This window comes from Corvus kubaryi, unplaced genomic scaffold (genome assembly GCF_017639235.1).
Source record: "Corvus kubaryi isolate FWS band 111438036 unplaced genomic scaffold, C.kubaryi_AGA036_p1.0 37232, whole genome shotgun sequence".
Taxonomy (NCBI): domain Eukaryota; kingdom Metazoa; phylum Chordata; class Aves; order Passeriformes; family Corvidae; genus Corvus; species Corvus kubaryi.
In genome coordinates this window covers 3,781,509-3,805,967 of record NW_024581066.1, presented here as the reverse complement: position 1 = coordinate 3,805,967, position 24,459 = coordinate 3,781,509, and the positions used below count along the sequence as shown (strand labels likewise).

General features: G+C 37.2%; 1 protein-coding gene across 4 annotated transcripts in view; it reads left to right on the top strand.

Moving 5' to 3' along the window:
* Positions 1-24,459, top strand: part of AKT3 (AKT serine/threonine kinase 3) — a 154,373-nt gene that overhangs the window by 75,534 nt on the left and 54,380 nt on the right. For all 4 annotated transcript variants that reach the window (XR_006015213.1, XM_042023010.1, XM_042023011.1 and 1 more), the window contains 3 exons: positions 4,669-4,794; positions 16,563-16,674; positions 18,108-18,252. Coding sequence is in view for 3 of the 4 variants with exons in the window: in XM_042023010.1 (XP_041878944.1) it covers positions 4,669-4,794; positions 16,563-16,674; positions 18,108-18,252 (383 nt within the window). In the remaining variant the exon portion in view is untranslated. The remainder of the gene's footprint in view (positions 1-4,668; positions 4,795-16,562; positions 16,675-18,107; positions 18,253-24,459) is intronic.

The window sequence follows — 24,459 nt, the reverse complement described above, 5'->3', positions numbered from 1 at the left end:
CCCAAATCTCACTTGTGTCTGTGTGGCAGCTGTTGCTTCTTTAAGGAAGCAAGTTTTTGAACTCAGGTTTCTGTTGCTTATCAGCACTGTATATTAAAGACATTTCCTTCACACCTCTGAAACCATTTACATATTGAAAAATGTAGATGTTTTGCAAAAGTGTTTTTTTAAAATACGTTTTAAAATAATAAGATTAATTTTAAATTGCTGATTAATTTTTCAGTAATTGCTAAATTTCCATATGCTTAAGGATTACAAAAGGTGAGACTTAACAATAGCAACTGCCGAATCTGAGATGAAATACATGTTTGAAGAGAGAGTTTGGGTTGCAAGGTAAAGTAAAAAAATTGCAAACTTCTGAGTGATAGGTTTGTCTAACACAGGTTTTTTTTACTACTCATACGATTTCTTAGAAAGCTCTCCTTTGTGAAGCTTCTCAACAGTATGAAAACTACCAATGTTGCATCACTGGAATCAACATATTTTGTGAAATGTCCTGAAGGCAGGTTTCTTGTTACTGGCTGTCAAAGGCAAAAAAAAGAAAAATCATTAAGGCTGCAGTACAGAGGCAAGTAAAGAGGCAGCCGCGAGGGTCATGTTCTAAACAAACCTTCATTAAGCACTCTTTGTTACTGTTGTTAGCCAGTGTATTATTAAATACAATGTTAATTAAAGAGTTGCATGTTACGAGGGTGCTTTTTGCATGAAGATCGGATTAAATTTTCATGTGCTTCAGGAATATACTGCTGTCTTACTTAATCTTTTGGGTGTATTCTCTCAGTAGTTATTAAGAAAAGCAGACCCCAACAACATAAAATTTGTATTTTGTGTGTATGTATTTATTGTCTGTATGGATCAGCAAGATGCATATTCTAGTGCCACTTTCCTCAAGCAGCTTAAAAACTTTGCCTAGAATTAAAATGATGTAGGAATTACTTGGCTTTCTTTGCTCCAGAGGTTGCAATTAGAGACCTCTTCTTACTGTCTAATAAACAGATCCTAAAAGAATGTAGTTTTCAACTTAGAAGGGTGTAAATTTAGGCAAAATAATAATTTAACTTACAATAACTCAGCAGGAAGCAGGGTACAAACCGATTAAAGCTCTATGGCAGATCCACTGCTTTTTTAAATACTGCCAGCTCCATTTTATTAAATTGTCAGGATATCTTGTGGTTTAGTTAGCCTGCCTGGACTTCTCATCTCTCATAGAATTACTTTTCACTTGAATTAATAAATTTCACATGTAAATTTCCTCTAGTTTGCTTGTGTTGAAGTATTTAATAAACATGCATTCCAAATATCTTTAAAATTATTTAATATTGGTAATACTGAGAAATAAGCTTTTTTTTTAGATGTAGGGCTGCTAAGTTAGAAGACATGTGGAAGTGTTTTTTCTTTTCAAATACTCTGCTTTGCTGTAGCATTTTTTATATGGAGAATTTCTTTCAAGGCAAATCAGTAAGCACATGTATTAAGAAGTATGGACTAAAATGTTATTCTATCTTTAGGCAGATTATGTAAAAGGAATGCAGCTACAAGAGAGCACCTAGCGAGCATCTTGAGAGCCCTTAAACCACTTGAGTAGCTAAGTGAACTGATACCACAGTTTAGTCTTCAAAAGTGTTCACCCATTTCTTAATTAAATTACAAAATAAATATAGGGCAGATGATAAATGTTCACATATAGGCCTTGGAGAGGAATTGGATTAGTATTTTCAAGACAAAACCAGAGTTTGTGTGTGTGCATGTTTGTATAGATGTTTTGTAAAAGTAGTCTGGCCATGATTCATGTTGGGAAACGACTTGGGAGAAAAATTCTTCGAAGAAATATGTCTGTGAAAGAAATATATGGATCCTCATGAAGCCATAGTGTTTAACAATGGCTTTTAAATTGCTTTTTCTGTGTCTGGCTATAGTTTGCAGAGCAAAAACGAAGGTACAGCTGTGCTCATAGGTAAACTGGTACTTATCTGTCCTATGATTATCCAAAGTTGCTAACTCTCTTCAGAGGAGCTTGGAAGTGCTATTGTACTCTTTTAATGGTTCTTCTCCGGGCATAACATCAGCTGCATAACTCAGCAGATGATTAAAAATCTGTCCAGTTTTCTGATTTAGAGAATCTGTGTTTGGCTGCTACTGGCTGCTCAATCTAAAGTGTTGTCCTAAGTGGTGAAGAGGGAGTAAGTGATTGGAGAAGTGTGTGCTGGGTCTGTAAGGCCACCTGTTAGAATAGTTCCCTTTTCCAACAGGTTTCCTTCTGGAGAGTGTATGTAAGCAAACAAAGTCTTCCATTCTTTCCTGAGTGACTTAAGTGTACTTATCCTATCAGCCCTGATTCTTAGAGCAGAGTCTGCTTATCTCCTTCTGCAGTTTATTCCTTGCACAAAAGAGGACTCTCTCTGAAACCTGAGCCCTTGGATGGCTGAGTTGATACAGTCTCCATGCTCTCCTTGGATTCTTCAGTAGGTTTAGGTGCCTGCCTTCTAGATAAGACTAAGATCTTGACAGATTGCAAACCCAGTAACAGACACTTTCTCTCCTAACAGTCACTTACTCTTACAAGAAAGGAGATGTAGTTTATTAGAAAAATACAGAAGATTCTCTTTATCATCTCTTTAAGAAAGCAACTAAGATGTTAGCATTTTTAAAACTTACATTGGATGATCGGGTATGTTAGGTTTTGTTTTGCCTTCAACTATTGAGTCTATGCAGATTTCAGCAAATTTGTTGCAGGGCATATTTTAAATATTTTTAAAATATGACTCATACCTTTACTTAGGCCTATAATTATTTCATTTTCAAGTATTCAGCAAACTTAATTTATTGCTTTTCATGTAATGCTGATACAGTTTTTCATTGTTGCTGGTATTAAAGTTACACTTTTGTTTTCCCACACTGCACTTGTGTATCTTCTTCAACTTACAAAGTATCCTGTACCTATTTGTTTTGGTTTGGTTTTTGTTGCATGCTTTCATGTTAACTGGGATTTCCTACTGTGAAATGAGCTCAGACTGGCAGTATCAGTAGGGAGGTTCCCAGCCAAACTGGAACCGAAGGCCTGAGATAAAGCTCTGCATCAATACAAGTGTAACTAGTGCCTCTAGGATATCTCTGTAGTTATTTAGTGGTCAAATTAAGTCACGCTTGGGCTTTTTCAGTTCTTTCTACCTATGTGAAAATGTCTGCATAACAAAGTCAAGCAAGTACCCTGCTATGTAGAAGCAGGACTAAATAGGAAAGAGTTTTGCTACATAAGCCAGCCTGAATAGCCCAGGGTTAATTTTTCTCCTCTTTTCTCTTCTCCATCTTGTATTCCCTACTCTCCTTCTCTGCTTAAATACATGTTGAAAATTGGACATGTTAGTGGCTGCAGTTGGATTTGATCTGGGTATTGTCAAAATCCTTACAAGCTGTGCTCAAGTTCATCAAGGCCATATCAGCAATTCCCATGTTGAACTTCAGTGACAATTAGTTGATTGCTGTGATGGAAAGCTGAAGGTGCAATTAATGAATTTTTAGATTATGCTTTAATGAAGTAATCTCCACAGTAGGGGATATAAACTTCTTTCTGACTTTTGAGTGGCCTAAAAGCTACATAACTACAGCTAACAGGGTAGTGAGGTGGTAAAGGGTGCTGGTGGGCTGGGGCTTAGCCCAGGACCAGTGCAGCCCCTGGGATGGTTCGTTCTGAGCATTTCACAAATGGTGAGAAGTCCTAGGTTCCTTCTTGGAAATTCTGCATTGTTAATACACTTTTTTTCTGAAAATACTCACTTCTATAATGATGAAACAGTGACTTTAAATAAAGTTTTAGTAATAGTCATTATTTACTCTGCAGAATTTATAGAAATCAAAGATGAGGGAAGTTGGGCAAATCTAAACTAGCCTGTACCGAATTGAGTAATTGCACTCTAAAGATGAAATTGTTGCTGAGATTCTGGTGTGGCATTGTACTGAGGAAATTTTCCACCCTTAATAGCAAATAAGTGCCATTAATTAGGGGGTTGTGTATTCTGTATGTTTCTGGTCCTAAATTCCTCATAGATTGGAGAATCTTTTGCTCAGGCTGGGGTAGGGGGAAGGTGGCACAGTAGATTTATTGGTGGACTTACCTATTACAATGTAATTGGCTTCTACTTTTTCTTTTTTATTCCTTTTGCTTTCAGTTATATTTTTTAAGCATATTCTGCATAGGTTTTTCCATTACCCCCAATTTCCTTGTATTTGCTTAGTGTATGTTTTGAAGAAATTAATCACTTCTGCTTTGCTCAGCAGGGGAACTGTTCTACCTTGTAGTAGTTTAGATTTCATTTCGTTATTAAAAGTCAAGCTTTAGAGTTGTTTTTTTTCCTGAAAAAAAAATTTGAATTGTTTATGGTGTAAGCATGTAGGATATTTGAAAAGTATAGTATGATAAAATGTAGAATTATATATACCATACTTGTAGCTTCTTATTCCAGAGGCATCATTGTACAGTCCAGGCTTACCACTGCAATTTAATTTTCCCATCTTTTGGACAGAATTAGGGTTTTCTCTGCAAATTGAAAACATCTGAAAAGATTTTGGTATAATTAATGTTTGATACTGATAATATGATACATTTTTTAATATTCAAGTTTGGGGTTTTTTGTACAGTGCTAATGAACTTTTTTTTTTCTTCTCCTTTAGGAGAATATATAAAAAACTGGCGGCCAAGATACTTCCTGCTAAAGACAGATGGCTCTTTCATAGGCTATAAGGAGAAGCCCCAGGATGTGGATCTGCCATATCCACTCAACAACTTTTCAGTGGCAAGTATGTATTTCCAGTATTTATTATTCTCTCAGCATATTGACAGATTATCTGCTACATATTTCTTCGTGTATAATTCAGAATTTATTGGTAACAGTGCAAGTTTAATGTCATGTGCCGTACTAATGCACCACTAATCTTACATCCAGCTCTACATGATGTATTTACAGTAGCATGGAAGAACCATACGTTGGTTTTTGAATGTTTTTTGGAAGTCTAAGTTCTCATTTTTTGTGTGTGTGTGTCCGAAGTGTCTGTAAATAACGAGGACATTTGACAAATGATTGCTGTAAGAAGAAAATTCCTGGAAAGTTTACCTTTATTCAGATCGCTGACCTCTTCTCTGTTTTTCAGTAGTATCTCTGAATTCACTTGAAAACTCAAATTAATTAGAAAATTATCTAGACTGTCAAATGACACAAAATCATGCTAAGTTATTTTTCTCTTCGATAATCAGGTAATCAGCTCTCCAGCCTGGTTAATGAGTAATTTCAAGCAATCAGACAATTTGCATATATTAACAAAGTGTGTATCTGTTGGATAAAGTGAAGATTGTGTGTTTTCCAAGAATGTTTCTAAAAGACAAATTTGTAGGGTTTTTGATCTGTCATAGTGAGATTGGTGAGTGTTTCTGAACACTCCAGAAAATGAAAGTATTTGAGGAGCAAAATTGAGGGGGCAAAAAATCCAAGTATGAGTTGCAAATATCGCAGCTAGAAACTTTCAGAGGAACACTGGAGAATTTACCCAGTGTCTTTCAAAATTGTATTAATGTGTACTGCAGTACAATAAGTTTTGCAATGTTTAGTTTTATAGAGGAGTATAGGAGCCACAAGAGTATTTGTGCTTAGGGAAAGGGTTCCCTTCATCTTCATTGCTGAAGTTGGAACAAATGCTACTGAGACTGAATTTTCCTATTTTTTGATAAAATTGTACCTGAGACTGACTCAGCCTTTATGTATACAAAGTAATTTGTGTATTTTATTTGGTAAGAAAATAATCTTGTGCTCCAAGCCCATGTATCATTTCGCAGCTAGAAGACGAAAACTTTGCATATTCTGATTGCAATAGGAAATTATATTGATTGTGCAAACCTTCTAGTAGTATTAGAGGCTTATTTTGCCTTGTTGGTATTCAGCATAAAAGCAGCAATGTCTTTAAGTTGTTCATATGAGTAGGAGTTGACAAAATCATAGGCCATTATTTATTCCTTTGTTGTTGCTCTGCATATTCTTGCTCTTCTTTATCAGGTAGTATTTTTCTAGATACTTTTTCCCCAGTTCGCAGCAGAAAGACAATTTCTAGAAATACTTCTTTGTCCTGCTTTACCATGTACTTTGTTGCATATTCTGTCTCCCCTTGCTGCAGAAACTAGAAGGGCAATCGACATGGTAGTTCTGCCAAGCAAAGAAATACTTAATTAGCAATTAAATCCACTGTGTTGGTACTGGTTTTGGCTGGGAGTTTTTTGGTACCCAGAGATTATGTTATGTAATTCTGATATTAGAATGCTGTCCCTGAATTTTGCCTTGATGGAAATTGGAAGATTTCACATTGTTTTCCAAAATAACACCATCTCCATCACCACCCCTACCACTCCCCACCAAAAAAACCCATTCCTTTCTGCAACTAGCAAGTCCTATAGGTCTGATTCTTAGGCTGCGTAAGCTAAAGGAACAAGCATGCAATATTAATTGAAAAAATACCGTTTTGATAAGCAAGATGACTTTTTCTGTTTTTCTGACAGGAAAAGGCGTAATATCAGAAATGTTGGCTGATCAGTGCAAGAATAGGACGATGTATCACTCATCAAAAGAATCTCATGAAATTAAGTGGGGTGCCTGTGTAGATTCACAGGATAAAAAGCAAACCAGGGTGGTAGTATACTCTAAATTGCAAGGGACTGTAAGTTTTTTTATCAGCTATTTTATCTGTCTGAAGATGAGATCATCAGTAGGGCAAATAAACAAACAAAATTGCTATATGAATGAATCACATCTCATGGGAAGTACCTGGTAAATGTCAAGAACTGGTCTCATGGCCTCTGATCCAAGAGTTCCTGAGCTGCTGCAGTAGGTTTGTGGCCACAAGCAGCGCAACATATTTTTCCTGTAATAGTGAAGTACATTTTTCATAAATTACTAGCCAGGCAGATGGAGTGTGAGATCACTGTTAATACCATCTTGATTAGGTTGGCAGGGACTTAAAGATATGTCTTTACAGTCCTATCTTCATGTAATCTTTGTAGCTATCTGTAAAGTGAGAGTGTGGTCTCAGTCTACTTTTTGCTCTCCAAATGATAGACATCTTTGGCTCTTGCTTGCAATTTGTTATTTAAGCAGAAAAGGCCAAGGCTGTGGTATTATTTTCATAGTACTGTTGGAGTTAAAGACTGGAAAGTTTGCACAATTCTACTTTGTATGATACTTGTTGTGTAGTTTAAAACTTTTATAAGCACCTCTGTCAAGCTAGCTACTTCCATTATGTAGATATTTTCCCACCAGTGTCCCCTGCCTTCCACTTCTGTGACATCAGCTTTACTTTTGCAGAAGTAAAGCTCTTTCCCAGGCATAGTATCATTTCCCCTAGTGTGGCTCCCTGATTCCTTCCAAGATAACTTCAAAGTTACGCACCTGAGCATTTCTCTTTCCCTGGTCTTTTGCCATCTGTGAACTCCATTGGGAATGACAAGAAGGCTGGAGAGAATGAAGTTATTTTACATACTGCTAAAAGTGCTTCCAGTGATAAAGATGTCTTTGCTAATAGAGCCTTTCTCATTGAGTGGTGTTTTGTCATAGAATGGAGTGTTCAGAGGCCATCCCTTTTCCTTGGGGTGTTTTGGGAGAAAATGTAGGGGGAAGGCATTTGGAAGTGTGTGTGTAAACAGGTAGACTTCACTTAGAGAGACTGAGGCAGCACACAATATGCTTCAGTCCATTGCCAGGTGCCCAAAATGCAGGGGAGCCATGTGAGCCTGAAATGGAGATGAGGGATCTCTCTTCCTTGGAGCACTGAAGATGAAACACAGTTGAGTGAAGGTATGACAGAGTGGGGCTGGGTGGAGCTGAGCCCTGGGGAAGGACACAGGCTGTCCTTAGGTGTCCTGAATGGAGTTTACCCCTTTGTGGCCACTACTCTCCTAACTTCGGGTGCACAGGGAAGGCAGCCATGGGCATCTTGCACTGCATCTTGGAGCTGCTGCAAGGTTGCAGGGTGAACAAATCAGCCAGATTTGGTGACAATGAATAGTGTGTAGGAATCACTGGCTCCTCTCCTGTGGGGCCAGCTTATTTTACACCTAACAGAACCACCTTCTTTTAAATGGAAGTTGTGAGAGCTGTGTATTTGAAGCAGGCTGTTAGTCCCTTAATGCTCATGCCCTGACACCGAGACTCACAAAAAGCTGTGCCTTGGTATCTTACTGTGCACTTGAAGATAGATGAAGGCGGTGTAATTACATGGGTGGGAAGTTCATTGTGAAAACTTAAAACCGGGTGATACTGGTTTTTAGGGGTAAATTCAGAGGTGTGAGCTTACTGGAATTGTCTGGTTCAAAATCAGTTCAGCTCTTTCCAGGTAGAGAGGAGCAGTTGCAAGTAATCAAACTGCTGTAGCTTGTACAGATACTCTTGATTGACTGAGTCACGGTAACTGAGTGGGTGTGCATTCCTAGCCCACTTCAACTGCAAAATAAAATATGTTAATTTAAATTGCTTTTGCTTAGGCATTTATGCAGTCAGAACCAGTTTAAAAATAATTTTGGATTCAGTTGGTATGACTTCTCTGTACAGGCAAAGGCCTGATAAAAATGTCCTGTCTTTTACAACTCCATTATGCTTCTTTGAGAGCAAAACCAATACTCTGGGTAACAGGATGTATTTCCTCAGTGCACCCCCACTCCCTCAAAAATAACCCAACATGGCCTTATAATGCTGTTTTCAGCTGGTCCACTGTTGTGTAAGTGGAATAAACGCTGCTTTATGTAAACCACTTTGGTCTTTGATTGTCATCATTGTTTGGGGAAGCAGAGTGGAGAAGAATTCTACTTCAGTTCTACTTAAGGAAGATTTGTGACTGCACTGATTAAAAAAACCTCAACTTCTCACATGCACAGTGAGTGTGTAGGTAATCACACAGCACATTTGGGATGAAGTATCTCTAAGAATTGGCCCTTTGCCTTCATTTTGATCTTTACATGGGGAATAATTGGGAAGAGCTGTATCCCTTCACAGTATCCTTTGAGCTTTGGCCAAAAATGATGTCACCTGGAACTTTTTTCCTATCTTGAAAGATAGTGCTTTCTAAGCACTCTGGTACAGCTACCCTTCTTCTTGTCTCTAAAAAGATAAAGCAATTTTAGTTATTATGAGAAGGCAATCTTTTATAAACTTTATTTTAATTTTCTTTGCAGAAGTGATTGTCAAGAAGCTTGGCTATTCTAAATAGAGAATCTTTTCCCTAGTCTTAACTTTTCAGTGGGCCAGAGACAAGTTTTTATTATTTTTGGGATTTAAAAATCCTCAGAACATGAAGATTGAAAAGTTTTGGGGGAATAATGTTAGGGAATTCTGAAGACATTCTTCAATGAAATGGGTAGGAAAATATGTATGTCTGTTTTGAGATTAATTTATGTATCAAAATACTTTTGCATTAGACATGACCTTGTGTGCAACTCCAAAAATAACTTTTCAATGAGATTTAATTCCATTGTAGAAAATTTGTTACAATACTGGATGACATGAACCCAGAGATAAGATATAACTGTACTTAAAATTACGGTGTGAATTTGATTGCAAAGTAATAGTAGTAGAATTGAATAAGAGATGTTCTTTCAATGTTGAAAATACTTGTGGAGAGAAAAAGTCAGTTTATGTGTCATATACTCCATTTGCAAATACATGTATGGAAATTCAAACTCAAATCTAATGTGTATAGGAAATATTTCCATCTGCGTTGAATGGAGAAATGTTTGGGAGGCTTGAAAATTGCTTTATGAATGGTTTCTAGGTGGTATAGTTGGTATTCTGTCCTTTGACTTAGAAGTTCATACCCAGGCCTGAAAGTTTTTATGCTGGTGTGATATACCCAGTTGCTTAAATAAAATTGGGGTGTTTGCATGAAAGACAGAGAAGGATGTATAATTTTACTGTCTTCCATGAAAACAAAGTAAAACCCATGCAGAAATCTCCTACTTCCATTCTCCCTTTTGCATGAAGGGGCAAATGGGAAACTAGTTGTAATGACAGGAAGACATGGATGCTACTTTGGTACTTTTTGAAGTATTGGAAATAAAAGACTTTGCAGCAAGATGAAGTGCATTAAGTTTGATCATTTACAGCTTCAAGGAATATAATTAAGGGGTTTTTTGTCATGTATGTTGTAATATCAAAGCACATCTAAGTACTTGTCATGAGCCAAGCCCCACAGAAGTGGGATTTTTACCCATACAGAGCAAAAAGTCAGTCCCTGCTCCAAAATACTAAAATTCCAAATATAAAACAAGTGACAGCAGATGGATGCAAACAGATGGGGGGAGTATGAGAAAACAATGAGACAGTATTAGCCTGTAGTACAGGCAATGGTCTCAGCACATCAACAACTAATCCATTGTCAAGGTTAGATTTTTACTCTCATCTCCCTTTTCTTCCTCCCTCCTTCCCTCCCTCCTGTTTTTTAAGGCATGGTGAAGGAGAGTTTTAAGGAGGATTTTAAAGAGAAGTAGTATGACAAACAGAGAGAAATTAGAAATGTTTTAGAGAACTGGTGATGAAACTGTAACAGTAAAGGGATGGGTGGCATTTTGATACTGAATAAAAAATGATAAAAAGGATGAGAGTAGGCTGTGGGGACAGACCATGTTGAAAAGCTTCCAATAGTTGATGTGATAGAGCTGGGTAAGAAATGGGAAATGCCAAGAAAAGAGTGATGTGATCAAGGGGACAATGGACAAAAATGATCTGTTATGAACAGTTTTGGGAATAGCATTTTTAGGGTAAACCTGTCTTTGTCTGGATCAAAGAAGAGATACTGAATTGTTCACATAAGCCTCTATGGGACCAAATTTAATTTTAGGGTGATACTCCCCATAGATAAGATGTAGTAAGAAAGAATAAAGCCTTTTGGAAAGCCTCAAAGAAGCAGATTTCCCATAGGGAGTGGGTAAACAAGTGGGAGAATCAAAAGGGGACCAAGCTAAGGGTGTGTGTAGGTACACACCTATGTTTGTCACTATATGTAAAATTAATGGATTTTCATGTGTATATGAGCAAATATATCTGTATCTGTCTCTGTGTTATGAAAATGGTGTATTAGTTCTGCTAGTTGTCTACTACTTGTCTAACAAAAAAGGTCATCAGAGAAGTGTGGATTTGGAGTGCAGAGTAGCAACAACAGAAAAAGGTATTTGTAAGGAGTGTGTTCATTAAGTTTTGATATGAGAAAGAAAAATTAGATTAGCAATTAAATAGGCAAAGGTTGGGACAAAAATGTTTATCTTGTAAAGGAAAGACCAAGGGAAAAGCAAGAAATCAAGGTTAAATTATTATGCAAATAGATAGATACATAGAGAGATACAGATCTGTGTAAAGACAACACTCTCCCTATATGTTTAAAAGTGCATACATTATAAATAATGCAAGCAGTGGCTTGATACTGGTTTTTTGATATAATTTGATAATCACGGGAAGTTATCCTCTGTGCTAAAACTCAGTCTGTATTGTCTGTATTAGAAATAATTTCTCAGATATGCAACCTTCTGTTCATTTTTTAGTACAATTTTTTATGGCTGCTTGAATGTTTAGTATTCTTGTCTAGCCATATCAACACATTCTGCTGAAGTTGAAACCTTTCATATATGAAATAATAAAATGGTATTAGTGTTCTTTCTGTTTTTTTTTTTTATGCTGAATGACTGCATTTAGGAAAAGAGTGCTGGTGATTATACGGTTAAAGTTATAGAATTCAAACTTTAAACTTTTTAATAAAATCTGAACAGATGATCTGTGCTTTTTTTTTTTTTTTTTTGGAACTGGCAGGTTTCAGGCCCTCTAATTGGCTTCCCAGCTTTGCAGAGTAATTACAGCTTCAAGCAAACTTTGTCATCTGTGGTTCAGAATGGTGTAAAGTAAACAGAACGTTTTGAAATACAGTTTGTAGTTAGAGTTGCTCAGGAGAGTTTAACTAGCATAACTACTTAATTTAGACAGTAGCAGTTATTTGAAAAAGATAGTCTGTCTAACATTTTAGAATTGTCAAGTTGGTTGTCGATATGGAGACAAAAGTTAACCTCTGGTATGTACCTGACTTTGTTTTGTTTTGTTTTTTGAAAAGAGAATTTCAATAATTGAGAAACATCCATTGCATTTCTTTATACTCTTTTAATTTTTTTCACATTTTTTGTATACATCCAAAAATGGCCAAAGGAGTGCTAAGCACTTGTTGGAACAGAGTTGTCATTCTCTGTTACTGTTTCTGTATTTTGCTGCTTTGAACAAGTGTTCTCCCCCAAGGTTTTTCCTCCCCTCTAATATTAAAGGAAAAATTCTCATGACCGATGTTGCATCCCAGAAAGGCAGAAAGCTTTAGGAATAAAATGTGTAATTCCAAGTTGTAGATGGCTAGCATACAAGAACACAAAGTTGAGTCTGTCTGTTTACTGGCTTACTCATCTTTTTGAATGATAATTTAGACTTCCAACTGTTTTGAGTTGAGATTCAGTCCTTTAATTACATATGTTTATGTATAGTAGCAAACTTGAAGACATTATGGTAGAATGTTCTCTACTCTTGGTAATGACCCAACTATCACTCGAGCATTCGGAGCCAGCTCTCAGTAGCCAGTTTCACTCTTTCTTCTGTGCTTTTGTATTTTCCAAACTATTCACTCTTGTCTCAAACTACTATGGTTTTTCTACTAATTAGTAGAAAAATATTTTGGTAATTAGCAGTAACTGTGTATTACAGCACTTATTCATCTTAATAGATTTTTTTTTTTCCCCTAGTCTTAGGTGAAAGATATTCACAGAGAAATTTTTATTCATGTTGCAGTCATGGCAGGAATACTGTTTATCCCATACATTTGTATACAGCAGCACATGACACATGTGGGGCTACTAAATATCAGCAGACTTCAATTATTTTTATCTACTTGAGAAGGATGGGTAGTACACCTCTTTTGAGAATACAGTGGTCCTCCACTCCTTTCTGAAATCCTTTTTGCTTCATAAGAGACGGATACAAATGTATTAAATTGTAACCTTCCATGAGGAAATCAAGTCTTTAGCCACTTGTAGCAGAACATTACCAAAGCTAATTAAGTTTTGCTAAATTTTATTTTTCAATAATATCCTCCAGTGATAGTGAAATGGCATTTTTGGGGGTTATTTGTCTGGGATTTTTCTTATGTTTTCAGAACCATTTTCAATTCTTAAGGTGCTTTTTATTACCTTTAATTGATCTAATAATCTGTAATGAAAACTCAGAATAAATGGGTTTTTTTGTAGCTACAAAGCTTAGTATATGCATCCATATGTTTTGTTCGTGTTCAATAATCACTTTGAGGACTGACTGAAAACATGCAATATAAGTAGTGTATTAGATACAGATTTACCTAATGTACATACCTATATATATATTTATTATACTTTATATAGTGTATTTTATATACATATAGGTGAAGGCCATATTATACATAGCATTTGGACATAGGCATGTGTAATTCTATTAGTTCCATTTTTTCATACGTGAGTTGGAAAACATAAATAATCCAATTTAAATGTATGCAAAGAGAAGTGGTGGAATTCAAAATCTTCAGTTCCATCATGGGCACTGGAGAGGACGTGCTTTTTGGTTGGTACAGATTTTTCTGCAGGTTTGTCTCTGTACCTTTTTTCCTTCAGATTGTCCTAACACAGTCACCTCTCTTTTCTCCCTGGCAACTTTTTTTCACCTTCCTTCCTCTAAACTAGGTACTCTAGTTTAGCTGTACTCTAGCTATTCCCATGCTTTTCTTTCTCACATAGGTTCCAGTCTTTTTCCTGTCCTATTTCCACTTTTCTCCCTTTATTCCCTAGTCTTTTGTTCCTAACAGCTCTCCTGTAAACAACTTGCTGTACGCCATCTTTCTACATTGGATTTTGCCTCAGTGAGGTAGTTTCTTTTTCATACTGTCTGAGGAAGAGGGTAAGGCATTATGAATATAAGTGAAATGCTTTGAATTTAGCATGTGGAGAGGCAGGAGGGAGCTGTAGCCTCTGGATTATACTCAATGCATAGATTTTCAATGATTTTATGCTTTAGTAATTGTTATTGTAATTTTTACCCTCCTCCCACTGCACTCTTATCCCTCCCACATGTAGTGTGGCCAGATGCCTTACATTTTCACAGGAATACTAAAAGGATATCAAAGGTCTTGATTTGCCAAGTTTTAATTCTCATCTCCAAAAAGCAGCATTTTCCAGCAGTGTGCAGCTTTAGGCAGACACCCAGTAAAGAAAATTTCAGCCTTCATGATTGAAGTGTGATAGGATTAAAGATGAGAGGATGGTTTTGTTAGGAGTAAGATGAGATAATCTTAGAGCAGACAATGCTTCTAGTCTCTTCTCTTGGGAAGGTAGCCCCACACATTCCTTGGAACTACAGCTGAGGAGGTTAAAAAAAAAGCCTGTTAACCCTGCCTTCAGTGTTACTCTGATTATAGTTGGACTTCAACCATACCCCCGAAGACAGGGGTTTTTTTGATCTCATGAGTAATTGCACCCAGCTACAACCCTGGTTAGGTACCCTCAGCAGCTCTACTTCATCATGCTTCTGTCCTCCTTGTTTCTCTTCCAGCTTTTGTGTTAAATTCCCTCTTCCTGCGTCCATCCTGTTGTAGATCTTTCTTCCATGTGTTGAGGATGGCTCTCATTCCATCCAAAACCTAGCAGAGTGTGTATAAGCAATGAGGGTGAACTACTGTTTCTCTTTTTTTATGAAATGTTTGTTAAAAGGAATGGCATCTCCTTGACAAGTGAGCAGTCTGACTTACATAATAATTTATATATGTATGGGGAACATGTAAGTTTGTTCATCAAGGAATACACATGTGCATAGGACAGCATTTACTCCTCTTTCTCATACCTGTGTCTGTCAAGCTTCTGAGGTGTTCTGCTAAGCTGCAGAAAAGAATACTATCGACAGGCATACCTACTTCCACTCTTTGTTTTTTCAAATTAAAAAATTGCAGTGGATGATAGTTGAGGTTTCAGGATCCTGAATTTGTGAAGAGAAAATATGTCAAGCCAAAATAATTTATTTCTGTGAAAGAAAAGCATGCCTTGTTAAGTGGTACATGTCATATGACTTTTGTAAAGCGTTGACATTAACTGGAATAAAGAATAGTAAGCTCCATAAGTAAAAGGTGTGGGTCAACTGGTAGGTGGTAGCTATATCAAAAAGAAGTTACAGCAGATTGTAGGTGAACAGGAATTCATTTTCCATATCATTATTGATTGATTTGTGAACCTGATGAATCATTTTAGCTCACATGCACACATTTGATCTGGATCAACTTTGAACAAGTGATAATATTCCAGACATGAGATGTGATGGTTTGTGTCTACGTTGTGGTAGCTGCAGGAAAACAAGTAACATTTTTGACAGAGTAACCTTAGCGTCTCAAAAATGTTTAAATATATTTGCATGGATAAGGAGTTCTAGTTTGTCAGAGAGTTTTGCAGCTGTGGTGCTTAGTGCAGTATCCTGCATCGTAGAACTAATACCCAGCAACATCGAACCATTGCCTGAATCGCCAGGGTTGTAGTCTTACAACAGAGGAGTGATAGGTGGTCTATAATATGTCTAGAATTGTGGAACAAGGAAGATCTTGGATCTGAAAGCACTACTGGTGAGGACAGATTGATTGAATTGACTTAGAGAAGACTGAAGGGAGATAAAACAGTGTTCAAATGTCTAAAAGGGTCAGCTGCTGAAAAGATGAAGTAATTTAGTCAAAAGGACAAGAAACAGTGTGCTGAAATTATAGGAACAGTTGCATTAAATCCTAGGAAAAATCTTCCAGCTATAAAAATAATTAATTTCTTTATAGTTGGATAGAATAGTTTGCTTGCAGGGGTTTTGAAAGTAGTACTTTTAGGGGATTTTAGAAGGAGTGTAGAGAAATACTTAGGAGAAATAGCATAGGTAGACCTGATTCTGCCCTAGGGCACAAAGAGAATGAGATGATTTCCTGGGGCAGCCCCACTGGGGGTGTGTGTGGGGTTGTTCTATATTTAATAATCAGACTAATTTCAAAATCTGCATTTTCTTAGCTAGGGTATTTTACAATAAATCTTACCCTAAAGTGACAGTACTATCAGTAATTGTGACATGCTTACCACTGAAGGGAAAATGTCATATTCCTCCTGCTGGGTGCAGATGGAAAAATATGCCAGTGGCTACTGCTGTTTCCTTGGCATGCTATAGCAATCCAGGATCTAATACTCTTCTTTCCCTCGTAACACAGACCGAGTTAACAAATGGAGATGGCACTCTTTATATGGACAAAAATACAAGTTTCATCAATTCGTCTGACTGCTTTCTTCACCTTATGATTATTACCTGCTACCTTTTGTTCAAGCCCACATTTGTACTGCTGTTCTGTGCTTCCTTGTGTGCTGGATAGATCCTGAATGGGGATACATAAGCTGAATGTATTTCCTTTGAGTAATTTTATTTGCTCTTCACCCATTAACTGGCAACGTATAAAAAAGGCAATGTCATGTATTTCTCTAGAATGTCAGCTAATGAAAACAGAGCGACCAAAGCCGAACACATTCATTATCAGATGTCTTCAGTGGACCACTGTCATAGAGAGGACGTTCCACGTAGACACTCCAGAAGAACGGTGAGGGTTTCATTCTTGTTTTCCTTTTTGTGATCCTTGCACAGAAGCCTCAGCAGAGTCTCTGCTGGGCCAGCACAGCAATCAGCACTTGGAACTGTGACATTCTGAGCACATGTGAGCAGTTACTTAAAGATTTTTAAGTCAGCTTCTGTAAAATGTTATCTGAGCTCATAACTAGTATAAGAGTTGCCTGCGAGTAGGTGGGATAAGTGTGTTCAAATAAGCCAAAACTATGTCATGATATGTCTCTGAAGTGTTAAATTTTGAACATCTAAAGCCTGGATTGAAATATTTCCAGCCTTCCTGTCTTACTCCTCCTAATGTGCTCCTTTCTTTTGGCACAGAAAGCAGCATGATTATTTTAATTTATTTTATGTTGGCTTATTAGTTTTTCTTGTTTCAGTAAACATTCACAAGCTCTTAAGAATTAACTTTTTTAATGTACCAAAAACTTCTTTAATGCACGTAGGAGATATGGGATAATGCACTCAAATTTTCCATTCTCTATGATTAGATGCTCTGAATCTTCCCACTGTGGACATCTATCCTTTTGAGACTAGTACTATGATCTGGCTATCATTTTTTGTATCAGTAAATAAGCAACAACTTTGCTTTTTCTGTTGTTTCACATGGAGGTTTTTTTTCATGTACCTTGGTACTGTGTCTCCACCCTGTCTTTCTTCTGTGCAGTTTAGTACCTTGCACTGCATTCAGTGATAAATACCACGATAATATCCCGTATCCCTTGCTGGCTGAGCAAAAGGCTGCAGGTGCTGTGCTTGGTGTGGGGCTGTGGCCTGCTCAAGGGCAGCCTGGTGTGTCTGTGCTGTTCAGCTGGCCCTGCTTGTCCCTCCACAGAAACCATCACCTGGGCCTGCCCCTCAGTGCAGCCACAGGTTTTTAGGATGCTTGTAGGAATTCGGTTATCTTTCAGGGCCTTTTTTGAGGGAAATTTGAGAAAAAGTCTGTAAGCTGAGCTTTAAGAAGAGACAGACAAAGAGTTGAACACGTGATATGGTTTAAGAAATCTTTTTTTTTTTTTGCTGTGAAAATGTCTTGAAGAGAGGGGGAATACCAAAAAGTGTCTTAAGATAGCAAGTTATTATGAGATAGCATTGCATAAGAGATGACATCCTATGCTCTCAGGTGTATTATACCCAGAACAAGAGCTTTCAAGTTTCCACTAGTAAAGTACTTAGAGAATCAGAAACTGCTAATTCTTGAAATTACCCACATAGTGTGATCCTTTCTGGTCAACTTCACCACTTTAACAAAACGCAGAATTTGGAAGGAAATGGAAGTGATTAATTAATATGAGTCTTCTGCTGTGTAACATGAGAATTGAACATTGAAGCAATGTAGCATGTGTGAAAAACCTTATGAACTATGTAATGTATGAGTGTCTAATAGAGATGTTGGCTTGTTCATGATAGGGAAGAATGGACAGAAGCAATCCAGGCTGTAGCAGACAGACTTCAGAGGCAAGAAGAGGAGAGGATGAACTGTAGTCCAACTTCTCAGATAGACAATATAGGAGAAGAAGAGATGGATGCTTCAACAACCCATCATAAAAGAAAGGTAATGACCTTAAAAAATAACCGGCAGGGCTCATATGTAAATAACTTTTGTAGAATGGTCTAGTTGGGTAAAGCAATATGCAGGGAAGAGTATTTCAACATAAATTTCAGTGTATTATAAGCATCAAACTACTTTTTTGTTTTATTTCAATAAAGCCAAACTGCTCTAGTTTTGTTTATTTGTTATGCTATCTGATACAGCACTTCTAAAAAACAAAGTTCAACCATTCAGGCGCATACTAACATTCTGCTTCTTGTTTGACTATTATTTCATCCGCTTTTTTTTTTTTTTTTTTTTTTTTGTTTACTGTTTTAGAAGTATGGTAATAAAATATTTTCTTTGGACAAGTACATTTGCCCCTTTTCTCATGTAAATAATACCCAGTACAAATTAGGTAATTTGCATGAGAAAGGCTAGCAGGATCTGGCTTTTAATGACCTTGTTTTTTGCTAACTTGGGAAATAAGTTTGCTTTAGTTTTCAATGAAGTAAGAGAAAACAACATTTTATTTTTCTGCGGTCCTTTACAGCTTTTGGTGTAAGTAGGAACAAGTGCATTGTTGGCTATAACATACCTGTGGTTGCATCTCCAGAGTCAACAGGTTAAACACACAGCTAAGAGAATGTTTTAAAGACCTGATGCCATTCAGAGTTTGCTTATGTGTCTCCATTTTGTCCTGGATAGACTACTCTTGAAGAATGGATCATTCAAACTGATGTCTCTCATTTACAGAGTTGACATGACTCAAGAAATGCACTGAAATTGCATGAAAAATAATAACCAGTTTACACAGGACTGGCTTCACTATTTCTAGCTAGGAGTGAAGCCTGTAGAAAACTAAGTCTCCTGACAAAGCAAAACAGTCTTATAGCTCATGTAACTGAATGCCTTTGAGTGACAAACAGTACAAGAAATGGTGAACATTTATCTATTTACTAATAGAGCATGTTTTGTATGTTGCACTACATAAAGTAAGAAACGTAGAAAAATCAGGGCTGATAACTATACCCTTAAGAATGTAACAAAGGTGTCATAGGTATCTTTAGTTCTATCATATCCTAATTTTTGAGAACTTGAGTTTGCAGTCCAAACAGAGTTCTTTTATGTAGTTTCATTGTATGCAAATTTCTAACCTTTGTCTGCTATAGAAAAAGGTAAAATCAATTATATAGAGCTGTAACAATACTCTGAACATATAATTGTCAGACTGACGTTGAACTTTTAGCCTGGTGGCATGGATATTTAATGACTGTGCTCCAGGGTAAAATATGATAAGTGACAGCAAGACAGAGGCAGTGTTTAAGATGTGTCAGCCTTGTGAGAGGCAGCATGATTATGTGGAAGGGATTTGGGTTTGCTCTATTAAAGATCTGAGCACTGTTCCAAGCCTGTGTATCCTCTTAGTGGAGTATAAAACCACTGCATAACAACACTCATTTTCAAGGTGTCAGAATTAGTGCTGTCTGATACAAGTAGTTTATCTGGAATGTGCTCTCCTAGTTCAAAGTGCAGGGTGTTTTCCCATACAACAAAAGGGGTTGTGGGAATAGGAGGAGGAGGATCCATTTTGTTTCTCTCTTGCCACTTGTGCTTTAAGAAATGCTGAAATAATATGCTGGGACAGTGTATGGGCAGTGCTACAGAATATTTAATGGCTTTGGCAACAAGCCAAAAGCGAAATCTACAAAACAAAGATGAAATGAAAAATGGTGATATTCAACACCTAATAATAGAGAAGAATAACAAAACTAGGGGAAAAAAAGAGATAAATAAAAAGGTAATAAAGTTAAAAAAAGAAAAAAAAATAAAAACAATAGAGCCAAAACTCAGAATCCCACTATCCCGCTACAGATTTCTAACTGTTGGAAGACTTTAGTGAAAGGTGCTCAGAAGATTTTGGAATAAAAAATATTAAGTGACCGTTATGACGAATTGCCACTGCCTCCATCTTAATTGAAATTGTGAAAAATAGGTCTTTTTAAAACTGCTTCTGTTTTGTAGAAATGTTTCTGAAAAGATGTTATTTAAGATTTCATAGTTGTTAATGTAATCAGAACCATTTCCGTTAAAATGACTTAATGCATTTTTATTGCTTTTTTTTTTTTTTGTATTGGATTTCTTTCCTTTCAGGGATTTTTACACAATGTGTCCTTTTTTGACAAAAGCTTGTTTTGTCACCTGATTTTACATCTAAGCCCAGTGAATTTTGCTTGTGTATGCACCAGATGGTACACATATGAGTAGAAGAGCATAATCAGATTAAGAAACAAGACAGAGAGGAGTTGGGCCTGTTCTTCTCTGAAAAGGTAGTGAAAAGAAAACAGCCTTTAGGATGTGAAACTTGATTTGAATAGACACGACAGCTATGTCCCTGGTTAGATTAGCTGGAAGAACCAGAAGCACCTCTTCTTTTCCCCAATTTTTTAAAATGGTGTCAACGTGCAATTTAAGTTTTACACATTACTAAAATTTGTAATACTGGAAATTCTTAGCAAACTGCTTTTATTTCTTGCTGTACTATTACTTCTTAGTAGAGTTTTTCCCTGATGAAGTCAGATGAAAACTCCATGTGGTATAATCATTGTGCACATCAGGAATTTAAAAAAAAAAAAAGTTAGTTTCTTTGGTAGGAATTTTCAACACCTATGTTAGGGTGTATTCTTTTGAACAGATTATCCATAGGGGATGGTGTGTTTAGATGGTCAACAGATACTCCAAAAGGGGAGTAAAAAGGTTTTGTAGAAGTCTGGATGTCGTAACTTTTGGTTAGTGCAGTCTCCTGTGGCTTCATTGCTTTTTCTTTGTTTACAAATTTGATTTGCAGGTTGCAGGGTGAATAAAGAACAGATTTCTCAGAGGAAGCCTAGAAGTAATGTAATGAAGAAAAATATTCAAAACTTGGAGTACAGTAGGAATAAAAAACTAGGGAAAATCATGAAGGAGAAAGAATCCAATCTTATGGGAGCCTCCAAACTTGCTTACCAGCTTCCTTCAGGTTTAGGAAGTATTTCCATTTTTCCACCAGTTTTCAGTACACCCCTAACTATGGCATCTGTGTTTTTATCTCCCAAGGTCTTGTGTTCTTTGGCAGACTTTTTGAGTTACCCTGCACTGCGTATCATCTCTAAGCCTTCTGCTGAGCTTCTAAGGAATGAGAGCATCAGGAGACTTTATTCTTAGAACTAACACTACTGCCATAATGTGCTGTTAAGCCATGGCTCAAAATCTTGCAAACCTATTACCTTTCTCTTATAAATATACATCTATTTTTAACTTGTTTTCACTGAGCTTGCATCTAGATTCATGACTGCTTTGCTGAACATTATGTAAGCAAATTTTGGGCAAATCAGTCTTTCAATTTGACTGGCTTGCTGCCCTTAGCATCAAATCGATGTCTGTGATCAGTTGAGCCAAGATCCTCCTTCTGTGTGTGGGCAAAGGGCAGCTTTTCTGGCCTGGTTTTATTCAGACTGATGGTCCCTCTCTAATTCCAGTGTCTTAGAGAAAATCAGAAGTGTGGGAGAAGTTACTCCTTTGAGGCTGCTTGTGATCCCATAAATTTGTGACTCTTAGAAGTGAAAAGTTGTTACAGTCACTAGCTCAGTATTTTTTATCGATAAAGCTGTCAGCCACTCTTTGTCAGGGAACATGATAGCTTATGGGTGAAGGATTCTGCCCTGAATTACTCATCTTCTGCCTGAATTGTGTTTTGAATGCGTTTTTAGTTTTTCATGGGTTTTTGTCAATATTCAGTGCTTTTGCTCAAAGGCAATTGTTTTCTGTTTGATGGTTGTCGTAGAACTATCGAGTAGATAACCTGACTTTCCAAAGTACTGAACGTGATAGTTGAGGAGTCTTACCTTTAGTTGATTGAATTGGATTTCAGCTTTACATACTACCTTATGCACTGTGAGTTACCACACATTATACTAGTTTTTGGAAAAGTTGACTCTTAAAGGATTTGTCTGGTGGTAAACTTTAACTTCACACTCAGTTGTGTAAAGTGGGTAAAATCTATACCAAGTCTTCGAAATCTCTGTTACCTGTATTTCTTGCTGGGCTAAAGCAGTTTTGTTCCTCCTGATGTGAGGTGGTTTGGGCAGCAAAACAAGATCTGTCACTGCAAAATGTTTGTGTGAGCATCAGGGTTAGTTTCCTTAGAAGATACCAATCAACAATTACGTGGGAAAAAGATTTAATTCCTCTTGATATAGCTAGAAAATTGATATATGAGAAGCATCTTCTCCTTAATAAAGCTTTGAAACAGGTAGGTATCCAGGTGTTAAGTAGAGTGTTGAAGACCTTTTGCAGCTTTGAAGTTGCAGGTTGAACACTTAAAAGCTAAGGAACTGCACATTGATGTGGTTGATGGAACTTCAGTTCTACCTCTTTGCAGATCGCAGACTGACTCTGAGTGAACAATTGCCTAAATTACTTTCACAGTTTGTCAACAGCAAATTCAGATCCACAATAATAGTATCATGCACTTGAGCTTAAAGGAATAAATAATTTCAGAAGGAAATTCTGCCCTTTGTTCTTTTGCACAAGCGAATATATTTTGCTGCCACTGTTTGTTATTGCACACCAGGGATATGCCCAATACCTCTACATCTGGAAAGTGTGTGAAATATGTAGGCAGTGTTAAGAGGTATTTCTGGTAGAGATAAGGAAAGTACTAATTCCATTGTGGAAAATACAAGTAGAAGTTTATCCAGAACAGTAGTATTCATCAAAACTGCCTGAGGCCACAACTAGTAATAGAAACAGACACTAGGAAGATGAAAGATAAGGGATGATCTTTTTCTCTCACAAAACAAGATGAAGTATATTTAACTTAGCAGAACTGAGACTCAGAGTATAATTACTCTTTAAAAATGTTTTGAGGTGTTCTTTTCACAAAGGAAGAAAGGTCACTGATACTGCGGGACAGTATGATAACAAGAATATCTGAGTGTGTTTTCTTTTAGAATTTTTAACTGCTTTTCTCCAGGCTCCTGGGTTGCAGCACCACAAAACTCAATGGTTTTGTGGTGCTACAACCAAACCAGTAACACAGCACAGCAACAGATACGCTGTAGAAGCACACAGTGATTGGCCAAGTAAATTCTGCTGTCAATTCAAGGCAACTGTGCAGTCACTGCACTCTCAGTATTGTTCTGTTTTTCCTCTACATCCTCATCTTTGCATCTAATGCATAGACCATGGAGTTGATGCTTCTAACTGACAGTGAAATGAACTTGTAAAACTAAGATGATTATTGACTCAAACTTTGAGCTCAGGAAGGTGGCTATACTGCTTTGCAATCTGAGATCATCTGGTCATATTCTTACCATGTGTCACACTCCAGCTGAGCTGGTAACCCTACTAGACTGGATTTGTCTGTTGATGGAACCAGCTCTTGGATGTACTGTGTTTAACCTGCAAAACTAGGGCAGTAATAGAATCACATGAAAGATGAAAACTTCCCACCTCCTCCTTTTCAGAGCCAGATTGATTAATATAAATACCATGTAATTGTAATCTGTACTGAAATTTTAAAAAGTCCACCTGTAATGCAAAGGCTGCTGTAGAGTCTTACAAGACAATATTTCAGTGAGGATCATGTATGTTTCAAAAAAGCCATCAGTGCAGTGGTTGGTGTTATGCAGAACCTACTGATAAGCCATGCTTGTGTGTCCCTGGTAGTGCAGGAGTTGATGAACTTAGATGCTTGAAATGCTGATATAGGCTAAGGCTTTGTTCTGTGTGTGCTTTGTAAAAATAAAAGTGTGTGCAGGTGGCTTTAGAGAATTATAGTAATAATGCTATTGAATGATTTGTCCTGGTGGTTTAATGATAGCTGTTAGCTGCCTCCTTTGCCTTGGTCTACAGTAGCAAGACCAATGTTGTCTGGGTACTCAGCTCCCCCCTGACCTGGAAGACAGAGAGGGGGAGCAGAATGAAACCCCCATAATCCAAGGGGAAATATTCAGTCATTTGATCCATGCTGTAGCGTGTCCAAAGAGGGGCAACAGAGCGGGTGAAGTGTCTAGGGCAAAGTCCTATGAGGAGCAGCTGAGGGAGCTGGGGATGTTTAGCCTGGAGAAAGAGGTCTCAGAGGGGACCTTATTGTTCTCTAACTACCTGAAGGGAGGGTGTAGCTAGAAGAGGGGGGCTGATCTCTTTTCCCCAGTAAGAAGTGATAAAATGAAAGAAAGCTCCAGGGGA